At 40.9% G+C, this 26,014-nt stretch overlaps 1 protein-coding gene across 1 annotated transcript; it reads right to left on the reverse strand.

The window, feature by feature from the left end:
• Positions 1 to 4,931: 4,931 nt before the first annotated feature.
• Positions 4,932 to 23,207, reverse strand: LOC104640316 (carbonic anhydrase 2). Its single transcript, XM_075743784.1, has 7 exons — positions 22,890 to 23,207; positions 22,069 to 22,266; positions 11,644 to 11,762; positions 10,167 to 10,259; positions 9,333 to 9,395; positions 8,156 to 8,311; positions 4,932 to 5,781 (listed from the first exon to the last, which is right to left on the reverse strand). The coding sequence occupies exons 1-7, from the start codon at positions 22,921 to 22,923 to the stop codon at positions 5,662 to 5,664; spliced, it is 783 nt and encodes a 260-aa protein (XP_075599899.1). The 5' UTR covers positions 22,924 to 23,207; the 3' UTR covers positions 4,932 to 5,661.
• Positions 23,208 to 26,014: the final 2,807 nt, after the last annotated feature.

Below are 26,014 nucleotides of genomic sequence, written 5' to 3' on the forward strand. Positions count from 1 at the left end.
AGTGTGGGAAAGAAGGTCCCATGAGTCCTTACACTAGACTGCTTTTTCCTTTATATATGGGGTGGCACATGATCAGCAAAGAGGATCCTTCACTGCTCATGGGTTCCACTGCTTACACTGATGAACCACATAGGTGGAGTCCTCCCACCTTACTGGAGTGAGTTGAACCTTTGGACCTGGCCTTTGGGCTAGTGGATCAGCATCCAGAGAGAAAGCCTAGCTCTGCTTTCTGTGAAATCTGTCAGCCTTGGCATGTCTGTTGTGCCTCTCAGAGACACCCTTGGTGTAGCAGTGCACACAGAGAAAGATTTCTGCTGGTGTTACCCCTGGTCCAAGGCACCCAAATGCCACACAAACTCTTTTTCCCTGTTTGATCTTGGGGCTTTTTTTCTAGGAGAAAGTAACAAAGCTGATGAAGGGCTGAAAGGCATGTTCTATGAGGAACGGCTAAGGACTTTGGGCTTGTCTAGTTTGGAGAAGAGGAGGCTGAGGGGCGACCTCATGGCTCTCTGTGGGTTCCTGAGGACGGAAGCAGAGAGGGAGGTACTGAGCTCGTCTCCCTGGTATTCAGTGATAGGACGTGTGTAAATGGTTATATGCTGCAGCAGGGGAGGTCCAGACTGGACGTTAGGAAGCATGTATTTACTGAGAGTGTAATCAAACACTGGAACAGGCTTCCTAGAGAGGTGGTTGATGCCCCAAGCCTGTCAGTGCTTGAGAGGCATTTGGACAATGCCCTTAATAACATGCTTTAACTTGGCAAGCCCTGAGTTGGTCAGGCACTTGGACTAGATGATTGTCGTAGATCCCTTCCAACTGAAATAATCTATTCTATTCTAGTACTTTGCAGCAAATTTTCCAGGTCCTTGAATACTGAGGGATGTTACAAGCCTCATTAAAACCTACCCCTCAAGAAAAAATATGTAGTTAATATCCACCTGTCTGCCCTAATAATTTGTTTATAGCATATTGTCTCAGTACATTTCTTCTCTGTTTCAGGGTGTGAGTTCAAAAGAGCAGTGACTGCCTCGCCATACATATATACAATGGCTCATACCATGCAAGATTATAAACACAGGGTTTATATATTGCCTTTTTTCAAAATGTCCTGAGGATATCTTTTTATTGTTTAATATGCTGCAGAGCATTGACATCCTCACTGGACAAAACTGCCTCTATTCTGGGATTGAAGCAACATAGCTACATGATGCTAGCACTGAGCCCTGCTGACAATGTGGGTCCATCAGCTCAGGCAACATAGCTGCGTTGCTTTGAGCTCTGAACTAAAGTGAGCATCCTGAAGAGCTCAATGTTGGATGAAGATGAGAGCTTGGGGAATCACTACACTGTAATCCACACTGGGATGGGGACATACCTGAAATAGCTTTGGTTTGTGGCTTGGATAAAAAAGCAGCAAGACTTGTGGTCTAAAATAGTCAGGGATCCCTGAAAGGCTTTGTCATCATACTTCTCACTGTTTGGTATGGAGCCATGGTGGCTTTGAACATGCACCCGTTGCACTCGTACCTTTAGGAAGTTGGTGGCTGGGGAGTTTCATGGCTTGAGTGAACCATCAGTGGCAGCACAGCCCTTTACCATCATACTGAAAGAGGAAGGGGGGACAGCAGTGGAGCATCCGGTTGCCAAATAGACTTAAAATATATCAAACACTCAGTGTAAGCAGCTGGCACCAGGTGCTACGTGACTGTATGAGATGCTGTGGTTTCGAAGGGGAAGTGGCTGGCTGACATTAGAGGGTCTATGGGAATTTTTCAATAAAGCCACTGCCTGTACTTTCATCACTGCTTGTTTCTACGTTATTAGATTTGACACAGCTGTTTCTTGCAGGGCTTTTCTTTGAAGAGTTAGAAAATCCTAAAGCTGTCATGTAGTGAGTGATACTCTTCTATAAACTATCTGTCTGGACTTCTATAAATATTGCTGACTCCATGCAGGGCATTATTATCTAATCTCCCTGGGAACATCTCTAATCACAGTATACCCGCCCATGTCAATCTAGGACACATCCAACCCTTAGAAATAGCAGTGGAGAAATCATAAAATGTTCTAACACATGGAGTTGGCAGACAAGTGCGAGACAAGATCACAAACTGTGCAAAATGAACAGTTTGCAAGTGAACGTGCTTCTCTCTTTCCCCCATCAAAGTGCCGGCTGAGTATCTTACGATGACTTCACATTAACACACTAGCCTTCTTTTTTTTTTTTTTTTCCTTCTAAATAAATTTCCCTTTAATCAGAGCTGCCTACTTGACAGTAATGAAATTACTTGCAGAGGATAAAACATCAACTTCTGTTCCATGACCAGAGCGGTCTCTTTTTTTTTTCATTATGAATTCATAAACAATTTTCCAGTTGAAATAGGTCTGAGTGTGATGTTAGAATGAGTGTTGTTTTAAGTCTGCTGTGGAACAATTGCAAAAACTAATTATAAGCTCTTCATATGAACCAATAGTGAAGGAGAATAGAAGTCAGGAAGAACTGGATGGTTCTATTCACTTTTATCTTAATCGAAGTCACCATTCAGGAAATGGATTGTGAATGCTAGGGAGATTGTTTTCTTAATTTCTGAGTTGGCCTTAATATAAATGTCTTCCTTGGAAAGGCTATCATCCATTGCACAAGAGTCTAACTGCAAAGTGTGAATTTCTGATAAGCCCATGTAATGTTTTATGCTGGAGATGGTTTTTTTTGTGATGATTTTAGGGAGCGGTTCTCTAAATTTGTTCACTTAAAAAGAAAGAAAAAAAAAAAAAGAAAAATTAAGAACAGTAGACCATACAGGTAAGACATAAAGCAGGCTCTTCCTGGACACCACGTATATGACTTATGAACACCAGCTTGCATTGTCTGGCTGAATATAAAATTACTTCATATTCAGCAAAGGCAAACGGATAGTACTGGCAACATTCCAGGTAAACAGGCTCATGCAAACAAGACGATAAATATATGGCTGCTGCTGGTTGTTTTTTCTGTTACTTATTATTTATGGAGCAACGCTGAAGTGCGATGGAGTATGTGATATGAAACTTTTTATTGCAGCAGTGCTTAGAACTTCACAGGCATTTCCAGGTTTTTACCCTAGCCCTTAGGCAGAAGTTTGAATTCTCTGTCACGTACCAGCCTGCATAGCATTTAAGCTGTACAGGTACCAATGAGATTACCATTTCTCACAGTGTCTTATTACCTAGTAGTCAGGGTATCACAGTTGTCAAAACATGGGTTTAAAATCTGAAAAATCTGCGGCCCTCGTATTTTATTTTTTCAATTTCAGGAGTGCCATAACATGTAGTCATTATGCAAAGAGTAGAGTTGCCACCTTTGAGAGCAAGTTCTGGCATATGCGCGCAAATCCAGGAAAAAGTTTAGTGTTTGTGACTGCTAACAAGCACTTTGCTTCAACAAAAGGATGCTACCTGCTGAAATGAATGGGTCATAAGCCCATAAGTCTCCATCCTTGGAGATATTCACATGCCATCTGGGCATGGTCCTGGGCAACCTGCTCTAGGTGGCCCTGGTTGAACAGAAGGTGCCCTGGTTCTGGCCAGAACCAGGACAGAAGGGTTGGACCAGATGACCTCCAGAGATCCCTTCCAACCTCAGCCATTCCATGATTCTGTGTTTCCTCTTAGCTTGCTTCAGCAGCTTTAAGCCGCAATCTATTGGAGCTATAATTCTGATTTTAGATGTGTAACCTCCCACAAGTTTTCTCACTTTTACTCTTCCGATTTTCTCCCCCATCCTGCCGTAGGGTAAGTGAGCGAGCGGCTCTGTGGTGCTTAGCTGCTGGCTGGGGTTAAACCACAACAGGGACACAATTACAACACTCAGACCCGTGGATGAGAGTTATCGCGTCAGAAAAGTATTCAAACCACTCAACGTGAAGAACCTGAATTAGTCAGCATAGGTGTAGGAAGAGACAAGTACCTTCATGGCTCTATTCAGAAAAGCTGAATGTAGTACATATGACCTGTGGCAAAGCAGTATTTTGTTTTTCTATTCTGGTTTTGGGGTTGGGTTTTTTTTTGGCAGGAGGAGGGGTGTATTTTAAATGAGGAAGCTCTTGAAAGGGGAGATTTGACAGAGTTTCCTAAAGATGTTCGTACACACCATGAGAAGGCTTAATTCCCATCTCACATATTCTAAGATCCCAGGAGTTTCAGATCAGAGCCTGCCCAACTGATACCTTATAAATTACAAAGTCATCCCTGATGGGGCAAGAGGCTCACAATAAATTGCCCTAAAAACTTGGACCAGAATCCAGTGAAGTAAGAGATTTGAAAATGGTTTTTCTCACAACAGCCAGGAGCCTGAGAAGGAAGGTAGCACCTTATGGTATTGTTTGTTTTTATTTAGGTATCTATTGCATATGTGTTCATGAAAACACAAATCAGCTAGTAAGGATCCTGCAATGGAAGTTATTGCAAGCTATTGTCTGCTCAGCAATATTTCTGTTGAAATCATTCATATGATATAATACTGTGAGGCCAAAATCCAAATACTTGGGGAGAATTCTTGAAACATTTAGTCTAGTTGGAGAAGCAGATTGAAGAGATGTCCTGCATAAAGATGAGCCACCTTGCTTTTGGGCAACATTTAAGCAATGGGTTTGGAGAAGCCTGTTCTTCAGTATGGTTTTGTTCAAAATTCTTGTGAGGGGATCTTTTATTATGCACTCAACTTTGATGATAATTTGTGGTGATTGCTCAAAACTAACATTTCCTTCTGCTATCAGCAAGCTACTTTTAGAGAAAATTTCTCTAACATATCCATATAGGTTTACATTCATCTTCAGTGTCATTGAAACCAATTCCCAATACACTGTATGTTTAGTAATTATGTTTAATATGCAATGATGCAAACAGATTGGTGACTCCTTTCCTGAACTGAAACAACAGCATGGAAACAAAAATATAAGTATAGATTTATTAGAGAAGTTATCTAAAATACAATATTATTTTCCTCTTTAAATTAGAGCATATATTATTTCAATGAAAAGATATTTTTTATTATTTCTACGGTAATAACAACTTTGAAAGATAATACTTACTTTAGGACATTTTTAATTAAAAAAAATCCAACACTACCATTAAGACATAATCAAACTTGTTGATAGCATGAGTAAAAGTGTAAAACAGTCTTAAAAATATTTACATGTCAGTTTCTTAAAATCTAAGAAGTCTAATTCTCAATATTCATTTTGCTTTACTTTCTCAAAATACTTTTTTGTTTCCAAAATCATACCTATATTCTGTAGTCCTGTGCTTTTCACAAAGCTTCAAGTTATCATTAGTTACGTGTACTATCACACCTGTGGATGAGGTTTCTTAAAATGGCTTATTTCACTATCACCATATCCTCTCCCAAGATACTGTTATACCAAAGTGTCAGCCACAGTAATAGTCACCAAAATGCACACAGCCACCACCCCCCCCCATGCCTCCCCCAACCCCACACCTTAAGAACCCTTTCCTATTTGTCCAAGAGCCTTTCATATTTCATTAGCTGGCATTTTAGATGCAGAGCAAAAGAAAGAATGGATCTGGGATGTTGCCAGGGCACACATGGCAAAGGTTTGATTTGTGCTTAGCAAAAGGGGCTGCTCACAAACACAGCAATTTCTAACACACTCAGCGCTGAGGTTACTGGAAGGAAGCTCTGACTTCTCTGCTCTTCAAAGGTTGACACGGGCGCCAGTTGTCCACCATATGGCACACAGGCTCATTCTCAGCACTGAAGCAAAGGCCACGGAGTTTGCACATCTGTTGGAAAAGGCACAAACATCCTCGAATCCATACTCATTTCAGCAGGCCTATTTGAATTACACACCTTAGGGCTGAGCCAGAGGTCCAACTCAAAGTTTCGCCATCACTTATGGTCTAGAGATGGCATCACCGTTCAGGTGTCTCTGCATTTCATCCACACTATTTCCTGCCCCTGACACAGGCTCTCCTGTCCACAAAACAGCCTAGCAAGAATAACTAAGAAAGCACAGAAGACAAAGACCTAGGCACACATTTTCAGAATTCTGCAGTTGAAGAGCTGTTTGTCCTTGATCCCAATCTGAATTGAAACCCTTTCAGAATCCTTTGCAAGTTGTACTGTTTTGGCTCTTTTGAAAGTTAGATTTTTTAAATCCAGTTGAAATAAAAAAAAAAAATTAAAAATATTAAAAAAAAAAAAAGGACCTTATCCTTGGGTCAAATTACAGCAGCCAAATTCAAGATCATCTTGATTTTCAAATACTGTGAGAGAGAAAACTGCTCCATATCAATGAGAGCATACTATAAGGTTTCAGTGCCTGTTCCTAAAGTAAAATTGGTGTTTGCACAGTCTGCTTTAATAAAAGCACCCTGATGTCTAAGAGGGCATCTCCAAAACTAAGAAAAAGACTGTGCCAAAATAATAACCTGCCCCAAATGTGATCTCACATAGACAGCTGGAACTGCTGACAGAAATATGAAGGTGGGATACAGGATTTTGTACGAGTCAGGCTGCAGGCCAGGCTTTCCCCCAGTCAAGGAGTAAGGCCCCTAGCAGCGACCAGCCCAGGAGAAGACTTTACCTTCAGGACAGACCAGAACAAAGTTCAGAGCTCAACCACTGCCAGGAACTGCTGTGTCACTACAGCAAACGATAATGGGCTCACTACACCCTGCTGGAATATCCAGCTTTTATCTGTCTTTGGAAAACTAGTTCAACTCAAATCCAGTGTCAATACTCTGCTTTACGGTTTCTCATTTTGATCAGTTTTGGAATGAAAACGCAAGCTGCCATACAAAATGTTTTGATCTCAAATCCATCTTTGAAGTGTCGATGGTAATATGAAGGGGTGTGTGTAGGAGAAACAAGTGGTGTCTTTTACCACCTGTAGGTGGTTAAAGTAGGTGTAGTAGGAAAAACAACTCAATTTTGGTGAATATGCTGCTTCCCTACAATAAAACCATATAGATTATCAATAGCAATACCAGTAGTTTCAAACAAGTAAACGGTGTCAACTTCAATGCTCCCTTGCAGTTTATTAATGGTAATAATTGCTATAATTATTACTTTCAATAGTTCTTCCTTGTCTTTTATTCTATCTTTTATTACGTTAAGTCCTACAACAGCTCAGTTGCACTTTTTTCACATCAGCTGATTAAAACCCCTAGAATTATGTGTATATTGTTGGCACCTCTGCCATTGGTAAAAGGGATTTAAGAGTACGAAGGGTAAAGTAAAGCCCTTCAGGGCTAGTTTGTATTTATAGGCTCTAGATTCTATTTTTATCTCCCAAGCACACAGATGCAAACCCAAGGACAAAATCTTGCCTCTATGTAATTTCATTAATGGGTTGTGCAGAAACCTAAGGACAGGGGTCATTTAATTGGCACGAGCTCTTTCCTACTAGGAAGACTCTATCCTCAAGCTGCTCAACAGAAGAAAGGATTTTGTCAGGCAACAGACTTCTGGAATCTGCAAGTTTTCTCTCTTCCGAACAATGCAGTTTTGTTAGGATTGTCACTATTCAGCGTGGGATTTCCCAGTCTGTTCTGCGCTGAACAGAACTTGTAAAACAAGCTCTGTGTCCTGGAAATGCTGGAAAATCAACAAACTAACTACAGATCTACAGTGTGAGACTGCAGATGCAGAATACATGCTCTTCAGATGCTTGGTGAACCCGGTATTTTCAAGGCAAGTATACCCAAATAGGTGATTTGTGTATGTGCAGCAAACCTGCTGATGCTCACAATACATGCTAGATTAACCCTGCATGTGCAAATGCTCCTTTCATGCATGCTACAAATTTCTCAAATTTTTACCACATCGCAGCTCTAATCATGTATCTGGAAAGCCTGATTAAATTTTTAAACACGCTCCCCCTCCAAATTTTCCCTGGACCATGTCCAAATGGCTAACAGCCGTATATTTTACAGAAAACTCTGTAAAAACTACTTCCACACACAGAAGCAGAGTCCTACCAGAAAAGGATAACCACTTCACATATATGTATTTTTGACGTGTGATGCTAGCTAACACCCTGCAGTGCTCTGCAGTAACATAAACTGCCATTTCAAAGATCACCAGGAGAGCTGAACAAAAGCAATCAATGTGACTCCAGTACACATCTACTGACACCATCCATTGGAGACCTACCTGCTCAGGGCTGACAGTGATGGGCTCCTTCAGAACGTGCCAGATGACACATTCCAGCAGTGGAGGGGTGGTCAGCGAACCAGGGTACGTCCAATAGTCTCTACATGCAGGAAGCAGTCCAGTGGGGTCAAAGTTTGTGAAAGAAGCTTGCTTCCCCTACAATAAAGAAAGTAGGTGGGATAATGTCAGGGAACACACCACATATGCACGCTGGGCTTGCAGTAGTCAAGTCTCCTATGGGGAGCACCATGTTTGGAGAAAGGCAGAAATGGAGTTTGGCATGCAGTGTTGAGTGCCTCCTACACTCCTTTCGGGACTGAAGTCTTTCAGCAATGTATTTCTTATAAGACTTTCAAGACATTGTTTCTCACTTCAAATGTTGAATTTATGTTCCTTGCTCCTAGAGATATGATTTGACGCTGCTTGAAGGAACAATGAGATTTCAGATGCTAAGTAGACTGATGGTACTGGAAATAGAGAACGTGGGAGACCTGTTGAAGAGTCTGTTGCAGTAAATGGCAACATCCATTTACCTCAAACAGAGCCTGATAACAAAGATGACACTGTAGTCTCATTCTTTACCTTTCCTGTCCACATTTCTCATTGGCACAGGCCTTTACCTCTATGAAGGTACCTCATTACTGAGTACTTTTAGTTTCTCATAACTCAGCTCATTAAGATCACACACATGCTTCACACAATATTTAAAATACAGAAAAGCTTTTTTTCCCCTCAAGAGCTATATAGCCTGTTCGAAGTTCTTATCCGGCCTCCCTCTATAAATAGCCAAGAGAAGCATGCCCTCTTGGAGGAAGAAAATTTGTCCCACAGACACAGAGATGAGGGGAAGTGCCTTTTGCATCTGTCACCACTGACTAGAATGGGCACCTAAAAGAGTAGTTTAGATTAGGAAGATGAATCCTATCCTATAAGTTTAAATGCAGTTAAAAGACAGAGAAATGTATTCAGTGATACAAAATTATCTCCATTTCTAGTATTCCTTGCCATCTACCACAACTTCATTCAAATCTCTTGCATTTAGGATTACAGAAGCATCAGTGCTGAAGGCAGGAAGGTTTAAGTAAATAAAAAATAAAGTAAAAAAATCCACTTTCTGAAGATGACAACACAGCGTAGTTATGATCGGTGTCTGTCAATCAACACAGACAGCAATTACCTTGGTTTGAATGGAGTTCAGAGCATCCACAACTTTCTGTATTTCAGGCCTGGCATTTCCTACCTGTAACACAAAGCATATGAAAAGAAAATAACCATGCACTCTCATGACACCTTTAGTCTTCTGTTACAGTTCTCAAGGAAACATTTTATAGTACATTTTCCCAGCACCATTTCATTACATAACAGGAGTATTACAGCAAAAGTTACTGGAACTGTCTCTGTAAAATCATGCCAGTTGACAGTCAGCACAAATGGGTCAGCCAAGGACACTGGACAGAATAGTATCAGTTTCATTTACAGTGACTGGTTTTATTTTTGGACTTGAGCTGTTCTTTTTTTCATTGAAGTCACCCTCCTAATAAAGTACAATGAGGCCAGGAAAGAACGCACACCACTGGGACACAGGCAGCTTCTCCAACTAGCTGTGAAGACAATTCAACCAAGACAAAATGCTCTGGATGTTTAACAGTGACAGGAAAAAGAAAATAGGTGCAATTTAGGCTGCTCCTACTGCAGATTCATGCACACATGACTTTCAGTGATGCACATCACCTTTCACCAACAGATGTTACAGCAGTGCCACTGTCGTGACGAAGGCAAGTACGTGCTATAGGGCTGCCACAGTGATGGGTGGCAGTCATACTCCATGGCTGGCGTACAATTTTTGTATGTAAAGAAAACCAAGAATTTGGAGCACCATCTAGCTAGCTATGGGTTTACGCAGTATAACATAATGCTGCCTTATTCTATATTTTAGGCTCTTAGGTCCCCCTGCAACATAATGAATACACTGGACACATCTAAATAATACAAAAGAAGAAGTTTAACTAACCTTCATGAAGATGCCTACCACAGCCAAACCATCAGGATGCTTCACAGCTTCAGCAAATTTACCATATTTTACATTCCAGTGAACAATATGGAGCTAGGAGCAAGAAAACAAGAAGCACTATGAACATGATATTCCATCTACAATATTTTACAAATGAGAATTCAGGGAAGTAATTTATTAAACATTAAGAGCAGATGGTGTTTTACTGCTGAGATTTAAAAACTTTTGTGTACAGTTAAGAATTTGTTGAATCATTCATCTACTTTCAAATTTCATTTATGCAAAGAGATTTCTGTCATGCACTTTATTTTGCTTCTCACTCTTATTCCCAGACGAGTTTTAAATGCAAACTGTGGCTGTATCGTTCTGCTTTTAGTCTGGTGAAATTCCTGTTATCTTCAGCGGGAGTTTTTCCTGCATGCAGCCTGCAAGATTTTGATGTAGTGTGTTAATGCTACATATATCCTGGAATTCTTATCAACATTGAAATACATGATTTTCCAGCATCAGAGAAGAGACAGATTTGACCTGCAATCTAGAGAGTTTTTTTAAAAAAACCACCCTGTCCTTTTCTAGAAAGCCTTTGAAAAGAAATTAAATGAATCTCTGGGTCATGTTAACCAGGATGTTGCTTTCCTTTTCATTTCCAAGTTATTTCTACTTCAAGTTCATCTGACTGCTTCTCCATATCTGCAAGTCAAGTTGAGCAAGTAATTATGGTACTGTGAACAGATGTAAGGCAATAAGAAGTTTCTCAGATAAGACAAAAGATACTGTATCTCATGAAAAAGCAGCAGAGCCAATGAATTTGTGGAGCCATTTCTTTTATCCGTCAATGCAAATCAAGGGTTAAAAAAGTCCGTCACAGCATCCAGAAGTGGATTTTTAAACAGGGGACAAAGAAAGGTGGGATGCAAGGCACGGAAGTCATTCCATTTCTGTAGTGAGACTGCAATGCAGTCCAAGGGACATCTGGAGTCTCGAGGATATCACACAGAGTACCTGCGTGCTCTCACTTTGCTGCCTGCCCTCTTCACAGCTCCCCTTGCTTCTTTCCTACCAAAAGATGAAAGGGTCTGCCCCACAACCATTCTGTTGTTTACATAAATGTCTCTGACATTAAAAATTGAAGCCAGGAAAAGGGGATGTGTGTGTACAGAGGTGCTGTGATTCCATTTCTTTGTAATTTTCAAGAGTCACTGAGAAAGGAGGGGAAGAACGGGGATAATTAGTGTGGGTTTTTCTGCTTCTGTAGTCTCTTTGATATGAAGTAGCTGAAAAAAATTTACACTAGTCCTCCAATTCTACTCTCTGCTTTTGCAAGGAGTAGGTCCTGGGGTGGCAATATCTTCTATGATAATCTCCACAATCTCTTGCTCTGTGAAGATTTGTAGAGAAGCTGATACTGTGGTGGAATATAAAAAAAAAATAATACTCATTATACACAAAAGATTGGAGAAGGTAAAGCGTGCCCTACCTCTGCATCATACTTCACACCATCCACAGTGTGCTCAGACCCTTGGCCGTCACAGGATCCCCAGTGAATGTGAAACTGTGCCAGCCTGTAGACTCCGTCCAGCGCTCCTCCTTGCAGCACTGCAAAGCAAAGAGCCTCCGTTAGCATCTCCCGCAGCCTTTGCACTTCAAACAGGAACGTCCATCTCAAGTCTTCCAAGTGAATTACAGTTCATTGCTCTGCATGCTGCCATGCTACTCCAGATCATCCTCAATGGTACATTGCTGCAATACGCCAAAATCCATAATAAACATATAAAACCATAAGTGACTTTACAGTGAGTGTCTCATCAGCAATTTAACAGGCATGCTAATATTACAGGTGACAAGGGAAGTGTTAAGGATGTAACTTTTCTGTCACCAAATAAGTAAAAAAAGGCCAAGAACAGCCTTTGTAAGAGTCCCATGTAGAGTTATTCTATGAAAGTAGACTTAAAGACCAAATCATCTTTCCCTTACTAATGTACTCTGTCCCTTCATTTTAGACACTATATCCATTTAGGCCTTAATCCTGCAAATCCCATGGTGGATTGGATTGAGTAAAATGCTTTTGGTTCCAAATTAAACCTAAACACCTGTCAGCCACCGGTTGCAGCAAGGGAAAGCGCTAGGCACAGTGCAAAGCACTGCAGAGACGCAAATTCAAATCTCTTATCCCTCCCATCCTTTACTGCTCAAGAATAAGTTTAAAAATGGTGGCGAAAAGGGCAATGCCTGCAGAGGCAGATTTTTTTTTTTTTTTTTAAATATGGATTGGAAATGAGGCGTTTACTTATGCTCTCCACTATCTGACATTACTCCTGCCACGGGACTGCTGTAAGTAGAGTGCCCAGCCACACTTTCAATTACACCGGAGCAAGCTCCCCTGAGCTCCCTTATTCTGCTGCTTAGTTTTAACCTCGTACTTAAACTGTGACCAATCACCATTATGATATGCAGGATCAAGCCCTATTACTGCAAAATGCTCAAGGCACAGACAATGTCTCCTCCAGTGCAGCATAAAGCACAGAACAGTAACAAATAGTTCTATTAAATAGAGCTATTTATCTAAGTTATTAGAGCAAGGTTTCAAATTGGTTTGTGGTTTGGTTTGGGGTTTTTTTTCTGGTTGGTTGGGTTTTTTTTGCTAAGCATCTCAAATTCACAATTAAAGATTTAAGATGTTAACATTTAAAAATAAAAAATGTTTTTAAATGTAATTTGAAGTGTTATACATCTTAGAGATCAATTTATATATACACATAAATATATATATACACAATAAAGTGACAGAAGAGTGTTGAGATCAGATATTACATTAAGTGTGCTCTGTGTCACAAACAAAATGGTTCTGTGGAATAAAGATGCTTCCTCTCAAGTCTGCAATTAGTCTAGACACAATACGTGCATGTGTGAAAATATACACCAAATGGAAATAGGAAAAGGTCACTGTCTGTTCAGGTTTGAATAATTCTGATCATACACAAGCATAGACGACAACAGCCATGGATATCTGGCAATGGGGTGAGAAGGATTGGACTAAAAAACTGGAATATATGAAAATTAAATGTAAGATTTATACAAAACACATTCATTTCCACTGGTGTGCCTTACACGTGCAAAATTTGGGTTGAGTGGACAAATTTAGCATTTGCCTGGGTCTCCTTTGGTAAATATATTTAGAAGTCTCCCAACATGCATTTCAATTTGAAAAATATGAATATATGTTCCACTGCAGTCTTTGTCATTTCCAATACTAAAGCCAACACTGAACAGCCAACAGACCAAAACTTGCCCTTACTATTGCCAAGCTATGTGCTACAAAGAACGGCTACTTAAAGTAATTAAATAGGAACATATCTTATTCTACTTTTATGTTTCTGCATGTGCTAGCTGCCAGGAAGCATAACTGTTTCAAGCACGGGACTAACAATCGGAATACTTTTTTTTCAGAACAGTGACTGTGAACGTGCGTTAGCTCCTTTTGAAAATGAAGTAATTGGTTGCTATGTCTTTACAGATGCAAAATCATTTAATACACACAATATCATGTTTCATTTAAAAATGATGCCATGGAGTTGCAATGTTTCTGTTTCATTTCCTTTGGCTAATGGACTTGCTGCTCGTCGCAGGTACAAACAGACTGAGTTCCACCATCCCTCAATCTCAGAAAGCACTAGCGCAGCACAAGTGAATCTGCCATTATTAATCAATGGAAAGCATGCTGAAAAGCAGAACCATGCAATCTTCTCAAATCTATTCGCAGTGTTAATTCTCTACACAGTTTGCTATAGTCTCATAAAACTCAAAAGATGCAGAAAAATCTCTTTGCAGTTTTTGCTTACTTTTCTCATTCTGTGGTTCTCAAATCCAGCACTAGCTTATTTTGACTCACAGCAAAGCATTCAAAGAAAGTAATAATTAGATTAGTGTAAATGAATACAAATTCAGCAGGCTTAATTACAGAACAGCCCTTCTTGTTCTAGCCTACATTAAGCAGTTATTATTTTTTAATACTTGTCAGCCTTCCCAAAGAAGTGAAATTTAAAATCAAACTTACAAGGCAAAGTAGAAATGTTAGAGCTTCAACTTTTTCCAGCACAAGCTTTTTAAACCATGAATAAATGCTAACAGCTTTTGCAAAGTAAAAGTTCATCGAGAATTAGAGCAACATTTACACCAGGAACTTCCCTGTCCCGTGTGACAGGAACTTTGATTCAGGCCACATTGACGACAGAAGTCCAACCTTTCCATCCCCTTTTTGTTTGAGGGATGGGTAAATTCTGATCCATATTTGAGCACCTCATCACTAGCTCCCTTCCTTTTGAAATTAGTATTAGTGTACACCATCCTGGAAATACGTATGTAGCTGTGCTCCCGTTTGTTATATTGCACAGCTTCAGATGCAGGGTGAAGACAGCACCAGCCAACCTGGAAAACACATTTCTTCCTTACAGATTCATCCTACTCAACACAATCCACACCAGTAACCTGGTCTCCATAGATCCGTAACAGTCCAAGAAGTGACAGCTTGAAAATGAAAGGGGTTTTTTTTTTCCCGTTTGACAGTTATTTGAAATATTACGGCGAGACAAATTTGGAACTACTTTGCTTAGATTAAGAAATAGTAACTGTTTTCAGCCTTCTACCCTTTACTGAAGAAGTTATACTAGTAACATCCAATAATTATATTGCACTGTTATTAAATGATCTCATAACATTTTCTAAACATAAGTATTAGCAGCGCTAATTTGGAAAGTCAAATAACCACACGAACTATTCCATTTACGTCTGTGGGATTTCTTGGGTAAAGAAGGTGAACTCAATTTGTCTCCATTACACTTTCTTAGGATCTTTGGAAACGTACAGAAATCAAAGGGCGTTTTGCTCCATCTGGGACAGCTGTTTACTGAGGCCACACAACTTCACTGTTCTATTTAAAGGCAAGTCACTGGGTAGTTACCCTTCCCATGCAGAACAGATCAGCTTTGTAAAAAATACCGTGGACCACTTCATACCTTTTTTTCAGGAAGTGGCAGCATCCACATCTGTGAATTTTTGCAGGAATACTGTGGAATTACTGTTATTTAGTTACCTCCTACGAGATGTTCTCTCTATACAGAGCTGGAAACTAGTAAGTCTCATCAAGGCAATAAACCTGCCAAAGAAATAATCAAAATGGCTGAACTACAAGATTGTTTCACAAGTCAGAATTAATTCCTTCCTGCAATACAAATTAGTGTGGTAAGTAAAACACTACTCCAAAGTTTGTAACTCCGAGAAAATGTTCTTCAAATGGAAATGACTGACAGCAAAGCTCCTTCCAGTAGCTGAAATAATAGGTCCACTACAGCACAACAGATGTCCAGAGCTCTAAGCTTCAGAAATTTAGTTCTGAGATTCCACCAAACAAAAACCCAGCAGCAGTGTATTTCAAGCATCTAACTTTGATGACAACCCTCTTGCACACATTGTATGATCTTATACCAGCCTACAGTAGATGTGCAGACATATATGATGTTGTAGGTATGTGTGTGTGTAAATATATGCATAGTATATACATTAATGTTAATGTTTTGTAAGCTTTTGTGTATACACAGACATCTGCATGACAGAAAACAGGCCTTGAGGAGACAAAGTAGATGAAGCAGTACTTGAGAAAAAAAAGTCTTAAGCACCATGCACTATTAATGGCACAAAAAAAGGCTCTTATGAGGATGCTCAGGGATTAGCCTTGTGTTCTTATGCAAGGATGGGCTTCCCTGTCTAACAGACTGGAGTTCAGTTAGGGTGAGCTGTCACTTCTGGGAAACGTGGAGTACAGAGCGTCACATTTTGTGAGATGTTTCCGTCTTTATGTTATCTCTTTCAGACATTCCTCCTAGGATGTTGTATCATGGCACGCAAGAGAGCAAGACAGCACGCAAGCATCTAACTGTAGGGATCATACTTGTAGAAAACATGTGTAATGGGCTTCACCAAGAGAAAAACTACGTAATTGGTATCTCATAAGAAAAAAAAAACCCTACTCTGACCTTGCTAGAGGGTTAGCCAGATAAGGCAACAAGGATGGATGTTCCACAGAGATAGACCAGAATGAAACATCTGCCAAAATGCAGCAGGTCTGCAGACGTGTATCGGCAGTAGGTCAGTGATTCTGATTCACCTCAGCTGAACTATTTCATCCAGACTGGAGAGCAGCCAGAGAGTCATTCAGGTTCTTAACTTTCCTCCCACTCCCTGGGACCAGTGGAGTTTATTTCTCAGGTAGTCTCTCAAATACATATTCTCCGAGAGTCATAAGGTGCTATACTGAGTCCCTGATCCGCCTTCAATCCTCATGTTTCACACCATATGAGCTGACAATGAATTTGTAAGAACAGAGTTGGAAGCATTAAAATTCTCTCAAAAGTAACAATTTAATTTCTGATGGTAATAGCTATAAAACTAATCTCAGTGACTGCTTACAGTACTGAAAATTGTGTATTGGACATGGTGCTCACACTATATTGAGATCTAATGAAGGAAGAAAAAACTTAAGGTGTGAGCATTGCCTCTAAGTAAGCAGCAGTCCCTCATGCCTATAAGTAGATGAACAAATATATCAGCTGGGATGAGCAGTCATAGTGACATCTGGCATGCAGCTTCATTGCATCTTAAAAATAAACTTTTCCAAGTGGCCCTGGCTGATAGCAGCTGACTAGCTTTTCCTGGTTTTACACTAAAAGCACCTCTAGAGGAGGAATTTGGAAGAAGGGAAGGAAGTTGCCGTGATTCTTAAACACACAATCCATGTCAAAATTTCTGCTCAGAAGTTGCATGTTAAGAAAAAAGAGTTGATGTAAGGGAGGAAAGGCACTTTTGGGCTCTGTAAAGAAATGAAGGCTTGAAACATGCAGGACTGATCTCAAGCCCTCTCGTCTTCCTTTCCAGTTCCTGGAAGCACTAGAACTATTCTCGAGTCACCTGCTTACGTAGGCTTTGCAGCTTCTGGTGATCCCAGTTCACTAGAAAAATGCCTTAATGATCTCACACCCTCTGAGACCTCTGACTTTCTAGTCAAGCAATGCACAAAAGTACTTGTGACACACGGGCAGGTACCTGAATACTGTAAGCTATAAGCAATCAGTTCCTTGATTTATGATTGAGAAAGGTCACCACATTGCTTAGGCTGTGCTGTATTGTGGACTTTCAATCCACGACTGTATACTGATAACATGCAATATTATTCTAGCATAGCTAATGTTACATCTTTGGAGCTGGGAAGCCTAAAAATAGCCGGTGGCAGTGACTTGGATTAAAAATTGTGCCTTAAGGACAGCAGACCTGCGTGTTTCTTCCTCAGCTTACCCGCTGAGGCAGAAGCGTAGGAAAAGATCAACAGTGGCACAACTTTCAGAGCAGCTCACTGCCAACCAAGCAGTGCTGAGTAACAAATTGCTATTTAATAACAAATAAATTGGTTTGTTTACAGCAAGTCATAATTCAAGACAGTTGAAGCTTCCTCATTAATATTCACAATTATAGGAAGAATTGGGTAATATATTTGATTACAACCACTGAAATTCTCCCAAGGGGTGCTAGCATCAAGGTCAATCCAGTATTTTCATTTCCCTAGGTGTCATCATAATTTTGAAGTTCTACTATGATTTAATATTTGCAGAAATGTTGGATTTACTTGGGACTCTGTTTTGGATTTCAGCGTTATCTCTAGCTCAGCAGTAAGGAAGAAAAAGGAAAAGATTAGGAGATTTGTCCACAAGCAGAAGTTACCAATACATTTAGTAATATCTGTAGAGCCTTACACCATAGTTGCAATTCACTTCTTTCAGGTTCTACTGCTAAAATACGGTATTTTAGCATTCTTGTTCTGGAATAAATTAATTGCTGATTGACTTCTGCCATTTATAAACTCATCAAACTCATGATCAGAAAATACAGAATACAGTGCCTACTGCTGTGAGCATTTCCCATTTGAATTTCAGGTTTCAGTTCAATTCTGAAAGCTTTCTGGGAAACGTACATAGAGAACACATTTTAAGTATGTTATCAAATCTTCTTTGGGGCTCTGGAGGCTTTCTTGAGCAAAGTCACTTCCTGTGGTCTTGCAGCTCTGAGAAGCCGCTGTTTACTTCTGTCTTTTAAAGTGAGTGAAGCAATACGCGTGTCCTTACAGCAGACTATAATATAAAGTGTTTAATATAATAAGTACCCTTAATGAGACACTCCTTTGCTATAAAGTTCCTAAAATAAGGTGCATTATTATGATTTAACAGTTATCAGCACCATTTGCTTCACTCATACATGGAAGGTCAGGTCCCAGGTTGCAAGAATGAATGAACCTGAATTTGGCATTTTATTCCTAGTGACACTTTTATCATAATGAATTTTTGCTTTTATTTAAAGCTATAAAAATTTTAAAGATGAATGGCTTGAACTTTTATTATTATTTTTATTATTGAAAGACAGTGGACATGAGAACTAAGAAAGCACCTGCAAGAACTGAAGAAGAGAGACTAAGTAAAAACTGGAAGAGGAAGTAATTCACCATTTGCTTTCTACATACAAGTTCAAGAAAACATTCTGAAAGACTGCAAGGAAACAAGACAGAAGATATCCTTTCATCTAAGGGAAGCTCATGGAATTTCAGCAAGCAAAAAAATGTTTATAAACATGGGAATGTTGGTTTGTGATTTCCTCTCCATACACCATTTCTATCAACTAGCAACTGTGAAACATGAAGGGGATTCACTTTGGGAATTGACTGAGCCTTTAGAAGTGTATTCTGGAATATAACAGCTGTCACATAACCCAAGAAATTCAAAGGCAAGAACTGAAATTGAAGATTTGGGGGTAAAGGTTTTTCTAAGCATATCTAAGAAAATTAACAAAAAAGCTTTAGAACCTGACTTTGATTGAGTATCACAAAGATTTTAACATCATTTCCCTGTTAAAACGTAATTGTAAGAAACAATTGTATAGGTCATACATACATCATTACAACCTGAAGCAAGAGTTATGTCTATACAGCTCCACCTATTAGTAAAGAGATATTCTAAGAATAGAGAAGAAAACATTTTCTTCTGTGAAGACAGTCACATAAATTGCACATAGATTATTTCTGTTTAAAAAGTTAAAATTTTATTTTACATCCTTACTACACTAAAGAATATAGATGGGGTATCATTTTAAGATATCATGTTTTTTCTTTTAGATTTTTAGTTTTTCACAGATATGGGCAGAAGCTTTATACTACATATTCTTGTATGCACACACATAATGTAACAAATATGCATTTTGAGGGAAGAGCCTTTTATTTGGAGGAAAAATACTTTACATGAAAATTTTGAACATTCTGATATCTACTTGTTGTTACTTATCATCAACAGTATCCTTATTGCTTTGATTCAGAAAATATGTGTGACAACTAATTTCAGAGAGTTTTATCCAAACACGCATTTTAGCTTTCTTACCTATTTTTACTATACTATTACTGCATTTTTTACTGCAAGAACTCATTTTGCATATTCTAGCAGACATTAGTACCCAGAACTGCTGTTCAATTTACTTCAGTGACATTAGTTATGAGCCTGAAGATTCTTAATGAATGGATCTACTTCTTTGCGTGCAATTACTCACTTCTTTAAGATTATTCACAAACAATGATCTTATTATTTCATTTTGTGCCTACTACCACAGACAAATCATTACTGCATATGGGACAGCTCATAGGAGCAAGCAATACAGCCTGTGGGAAGTATTTACAGGATTTTATTCCATTGCCTTCTGTACAACACATATCACATCACATAATCTCACACAGTTTCTCCTTGTGACTGTTGCATGATGTCTAACCAAGGATTTGGTACGCACATTATAGCTAGTCTCAAATGCTGCCATAGAAGTGAATCGAGCGCAGTCAAGTCAAAGCTCTGTTTAGTGTAAGGAAAGTAGGTTACCTAGTTAACTGCATACAAATGAAGCCATTAAGTGTGCTGCCAGGTAGATGCTATGCACTGTAATTTTCAATAGGAAGTGTGATACTGAAGGATGCACCCTCACCTGGCTTCAGAGAGATCTGCTCAATGTTGTTTTTTTTTTCTAAAGAATAATCAGTTTCTGATTCACTAATAGAGCTACTGAGAATATTTCTACTTGCATCTCCTATCCTCCCACTCCAAGAGCTGTGTCACTGCATATCTGTCAGAGGATCCCTGTCACAGATGTTCTGGTTCTGCACTGACTTTTCTCATAAAAAACCATTCTTCCTACAGACATTTCTTCAGATTATTGTATGTTCCTGCCATTTTTTCCTCCCAAGTTACCAAACACAACCTGATTTTCAGTCTTTCCAAACTTATGCATGCACAAAGTGAACACATAATAGTTTTGTTATACTGTGAGGACCTGAACCTGTTTCCCTTGGGCTCAGTGCGAGCAGGATGACAGCGAGAGCAGACTTGCATGTATCTGGTGAAAACACGATCCTTTTTTTGTACTCTGAATCATTTACCTTATTCCCCATGACACTGTTAAAATGAACATGCATTCAGCTCCTGTAGCTCCTCAGTACTTCAGAAAAATAAACACTAAGAAGTCAGAATACCTTTTTCTTTTTTTTTTTAAAAAATCATACAAATATTAATGTGGATGCTCTGTGTAAATTATACATGGACCTATGTGTATTCATACGACTGTGAACAGTTAGAGCTGACCACTTAATCTTGTTCAGTATAAAGACTGGAATTAAAATACAAAGTAAAATTCTTAGTGCAATGCTAAATGTCTGCTATACTGTTATATTACATTACCTGCAAAAACCTCACATTTTTAGTAGGCACGGATCATTTGTTTTCAGCACCATTCCCTAAATGACACTGCCAACAAAACACTTCGGAAAAATAGGGCACTTGCTCAAGCAAGTTAAATCAGGCAGTGTCTAGAGAAGGCAGTGACTTACAATGGGATTGTTTTTGCTGTCTAAATTAAAAATAGAGGCACATTCATTGCAGCAGGGTGATGATTTCTGCAAATTCAGCCAGCAGAAAAACTACAATTAAAGACAACCTACAAAGGCATTGTTGCAACTGTGGCTTGGATTCCGTCTGTCCATCAATTCTGGATTTCTTTCAGTAAGGACTACTAAAAGGTTTGCAAGAATCAGTGCTTAATTTCACCAGAGAGTACAGTGAACAGTAAGACACCGTGGAATGTCTGCCTGCTAGCAAACTTTGTAGGAATGTATCAGGTATCTTTATCTAGAAAGCCCAGTATCAAGAAATGTCAGGAACAATGCTTTTTTAAATTACAGAAGAACAAAGAGGTATTTTCTAATCATTGCTCTGGTTCTGTGCTAACCTGGGAGCATATTGGCTTCAGAAATACGAAATAATATTTTGATAACCAACACAACTATTTCCAAACTATTTCTACTATTTCTACTTCAAGTCGTTAACTGTAATCCTTTGTTATTTTACAGCCAATTTCTTCCTATCATGTATTTTGCCTCTTCCTTTAACCATTTGGTCGGTAGCTTATGATGAGCTATGCCTAAAATTGTTCTTTTCAAGTAATAATCTTTTATTATTTTTTCCTCCACAGCTGAGCCCTTATCCAAATCCTTCCAATTTAAACAAAAATAAAGCAAGTCACTTTTCTGGAGTTTAGAGTAGGGCAGCTCAAAACTGCCCAGATAGGCTTAGGGGTTTTTTTTAGCGGGAGCTCAGTTTTCTTCTAGTCTAAAGAAGCCGTGTAAGTTGCTGAATAATTAAGGGCTAAATCCTCACCTTACTGAAGTCAAAACATCTTGGTATTTTTCCTGGCTTTAAAAACCCCTATGGCCTCAGCAGACATTTTAGTAGCAGTGTTAGTAGCTGTTTCTCCCCTGCACACGAAGATGAGGTCTCACCTGACTTGTCAGAAGAGTCATCAAACTCCACGTTGAAGGAGTGCCCGTTGTTGACTATGTTTCTAGCCGTGCCAGCATCATAACTGAAGCTGAGAGGCTTCAGAGAGGAGTCGTACTTGGCGGACTTGCTGCTAATAGCAATAGGGGACTGGCGCTCTCCATTGGCGATGGGGAAGTGTTCGTGCCAGTGAGCGGGTCCTGCAAAACAGCGTAAAGCAGCTCAGTGGCAAAAGACACAAAGCCCGGGGGATATAAATGATAACCCTCGCTCTAAAAACCGGGATGTTTTAACACTAGCATCAAACTTTAATAAATGCACCATCTGTGCAGGCTGCCGGTGCCGGCAACACAGACAGGGGGGAAACCCCACCTGGGGACCAAGGCAGGGACCCGGCAGCCCCCGAGCCTTGGAGGCTGAGGCTGGGGTTTTACCGGGGCGTCCTTCCAGAGGCCACCCCGTCCTGCTGGAGCAGCGCCCCATCCTCTCCGCTTCCCTGCGCTGTTACCGAAGTAAAGGAATGACAGTAGGAAACCAGAAGATGCTCCAGGCAAATCGCGCGGCGCGCCTGGCTCGCTGCTCAGGCGCAGGTGGCATCTCAAGGTTAAAAGACAGAAAGACCAAAAAAAAAGACACAAAAAAAAAAAAAAAAAAGGCAAAAAGCAAAAAGCGCACCGAGCTCACTCCCGCTCAGGGCAAGGGCTCGGTGCGGCGCGCAGCGGACACGTCCCGGGCGCTGCTCCCGGGGATCCGCCGCAGGTGTCCCGCAACGCGCCGTGCCGTGCCGTGCCGGCCGGAGCCCCGCACCCCGCCGGGCACTCACCGTCCTGGCTGCCGTACCCCCAGTGGTGGGACATGGTGCGCGGCCCGGCTGTGTCCGCGGAAGCTGTCGCAGCGCCGTGGCCGCGGCGGGCTCTCAGGGGCTTTTATAGGCTCCCGCCAACTCCATGCCCTTCTCCGCGGCCGGAGGAAGGGGTGGGGAGCGCGGACGGGGGCGGAGGGAGACTCCGCTGGGGGCGGAGAGAGCGGTCCCTTATAATCCGCGATCCGCGGCAGAGCTGCGGCGCGTTCGGCCGGTAGCGCCCTCGGGAGCCGGGTTGCGCGGAGCGGCCGCGGCCCTCCTTCCCTCCCCCGCATTGCGCACCTGCGGGCGCCCGGCCGCTACGCGGGGCGCTGCGGAGCGCCGTGACCTTGGGGAGGTGCCGGCGGGTCGGGGGCAGCGCGGCGGGAGCCGGTGTCGGGCGGGCGGCGGGTGCGCGGGTCCGTGTGCGTGCGTGTGTGTGTGTGTGTGTGTCAGAGAGAGAAAGCGCGTGTGAGAGCGTGTGTACGTGTGTGTGTGTGTACGTGCGTGTGCGGGGGAGCGGCACTGCGATCCCCTGCTGCTCCCTGCTGGGGGCGGAGGGAAAGGCTCGGCAGCCAGGGCAGTTAGTCCGGGGGGGGCGGGGGAAGGGGGGCTGCGTCCTGCCCCGCCGTGAGGGGTGTTGCAGGGGTGCCGGGTTTGGGAAGGGATTAACGGGGATCAGCGCACTGAGCGGAGGGGAGCTATGATCACGCTTCAGAAAAATGAGGACGTTGTTGCTTATTACTTCATAGTGTGTTTTCTTTCTGATCGCTTTCGGAGAAGACAGCAGGTAGACCTGTGCTTATGTTCACCTCTTAACATTTGGGAAATAAAAACTTATTTCACCTACCACTCCCGAGGATGGATTTGCGAGAATAAAATTGAGCAATACATATTTTAGATGGTTTTATATTGCTCAACACTCCGGTGTTTTCTCGCAGGACGGGAGGGATCAGCCCTTGACAGCCCCTTCACCAACGGCCGCGTCTCCTTGTCCCGGCGCTGCGGCGGGGCCGTCTGTCCCCGGGAAGCAACTCGTGCCCAACTGGGTGTGCAAATGATCCTTTTTGAATGTTTTTCTGTGTCCTCTTGCTCTGAGCAATTTTTGATACGAGAATGGTACTGAAAATCGAAATATCAGTTTATCCTGTTTTCTTATTAAGAGGGTTTATTAAAGTATGGTTTTGATCTTATTCTGTTGTGATTCAACCACAGAGGTCCAAATTCTCTTGTCAGTGAGGGTATTGTAACTCTAGAATAACAACACCAGAATCACTCCATTATTTACATTCAGCATTGTGAAATGTATGTCATTTGTTTTATTTGTTAAGGGGGGGGGAGGTCTATTCGTATAGTGTGGTTACTGTTGCTAATAGTGAAAGGAACGAACTGGGAAATTGCTTATAAAAACTAAAGGCATTTCTCAGATCCCTTGGAGTATAAGCAGAAAATATTTAAAGCTTATTGCTGATTAACACAGTGTGTGTCCTCTCACATTTGCATGCCTCTACTCAAGATGATTTAGCGACCAGAAAATGGAAATGTCAAGGCAAAACTGTATACACAGAAGTTATTTAGAAGTGGCTGTGGTGTATGTGATATAGAACAGCAAACGGAAATGCACGTTAGAAATTTATTAGGAATTCCTTGTTTTGCTCATTATAGATACTTTCCAGCAATCAATTTGAAATCTGCCAATTGTGCTGTGCAAGTGTATTGACAGTCTCTCATAAACACACATGTATACAAACCCATATAGTAAGAATCCTTGAAGAACAAAGCAGAAAATACGCCTTTATGTTGCAGGAAGGAATAAGATTTCTGTACATTTCAGAAGGCTTCCTTCCATTTAATCTTACTATAAAAAAAATCAATTCAGCCTGATTCCTCTGCACTCTCGTATGTCAGGTTTCCACTGACGTCAGAGGGAGTACCACATAAAAGGACAAGCACAGGATTAAGCACGACACAATGTCTGGCATTGTAGGCTTCCTACAAGATCTACTTAGGGTTCTTATCAGGGAAATGAAGTCAGTCAGCAGCACCACCAGGGGACTGAGATTTTAATTATACAAATCTTCACTTTATCACATTATGTCTATCAGCAGGTATGTGGTACATGCTAAGCACACACAGACATAGATCTGCAAATAGAAAGTCCGTAGTTCTTAAAATCAAATACCCATTTTCTTTGATCATTTAGCAGTTAGTACTTGCAGGCTGGATCCCGTGCAAAGAAGCTGCTATTGAGAGCCTGGCATTGACTTGGGATTGTGGGTTCCAGCCTCTTCAGTCTCCTGCCTCCATCAGCTCCTCTAATCTGTGACCGTTGTTTCATGGCAGAATGCAATGCCTCGAAGAAAGCCGTAAGCTAGCCTTGAGAAGTTGGATGCTGGAAACAGTATAGTCCAGTTAATACTGCATGCTGGTGAAGCTGCTCAGCAGTGACAAAACCCAAGGCATGTTAGCAACAGCAGAAGCACATAATACACATCAGCACGGTACCTGCGCTAGCTCAGGCATCTCACATAAATCCACACTGTGCTCCGTAAACCTGCCCCTCTCTGCCACAGTTCTGATGAAATGGGTGGAATGACGCATCCCAGTAAGGCCTACTTGCACATACAGAATGTGTAGGAGCAGTTCCTAAAGCAAATGTTCACAAATCCTGTGGCGACAGCAGCATTATAAATACATTTCAAGCAATACAAATACAGGGAACAGATTAGATAATTACTGTAGCCATTGGATTACTCATGACTCTGACATTAACATTTTGGGTAGAAAAGATGCCAGTGTAATCTTGTCTCCCATTTCTCTCATTACTGGTACCACATGTTGTGAGGGTTTTTAGAAACTAATAAAAATGGATACCTTTCTTTATCTCTCTTCTATCTTGTAGAGTTGGATCACACCTGAATGTGGTAAACAAATGGATGTTTCCAGATTTGATGGCACTTTTGAATCATATTAATAAATACAAAGAGAAGCTGCATCAATAGCTTCAATAAATGCAAACTGTTCACTCACTCAGATATCTCCACACTGTTTATGGTACTCATTCCTGGGCAAAGGACAGTGCAAAGCCTATACATACGTATACATGG

Source organism: Balearica regulorum, chromosome 2 (assembly GCF_011004875.1).
Source record: "Balearica regulorum gibbericeps isolate bBalReg1 chromosome 2, bBalReg1.pri, whole genome shotgun sequence".
NCBI lineage: Eukaryota > Metazoa > Chordata > Aves > Gruiformes > Gruidae > Balearica > Balearica regulorum.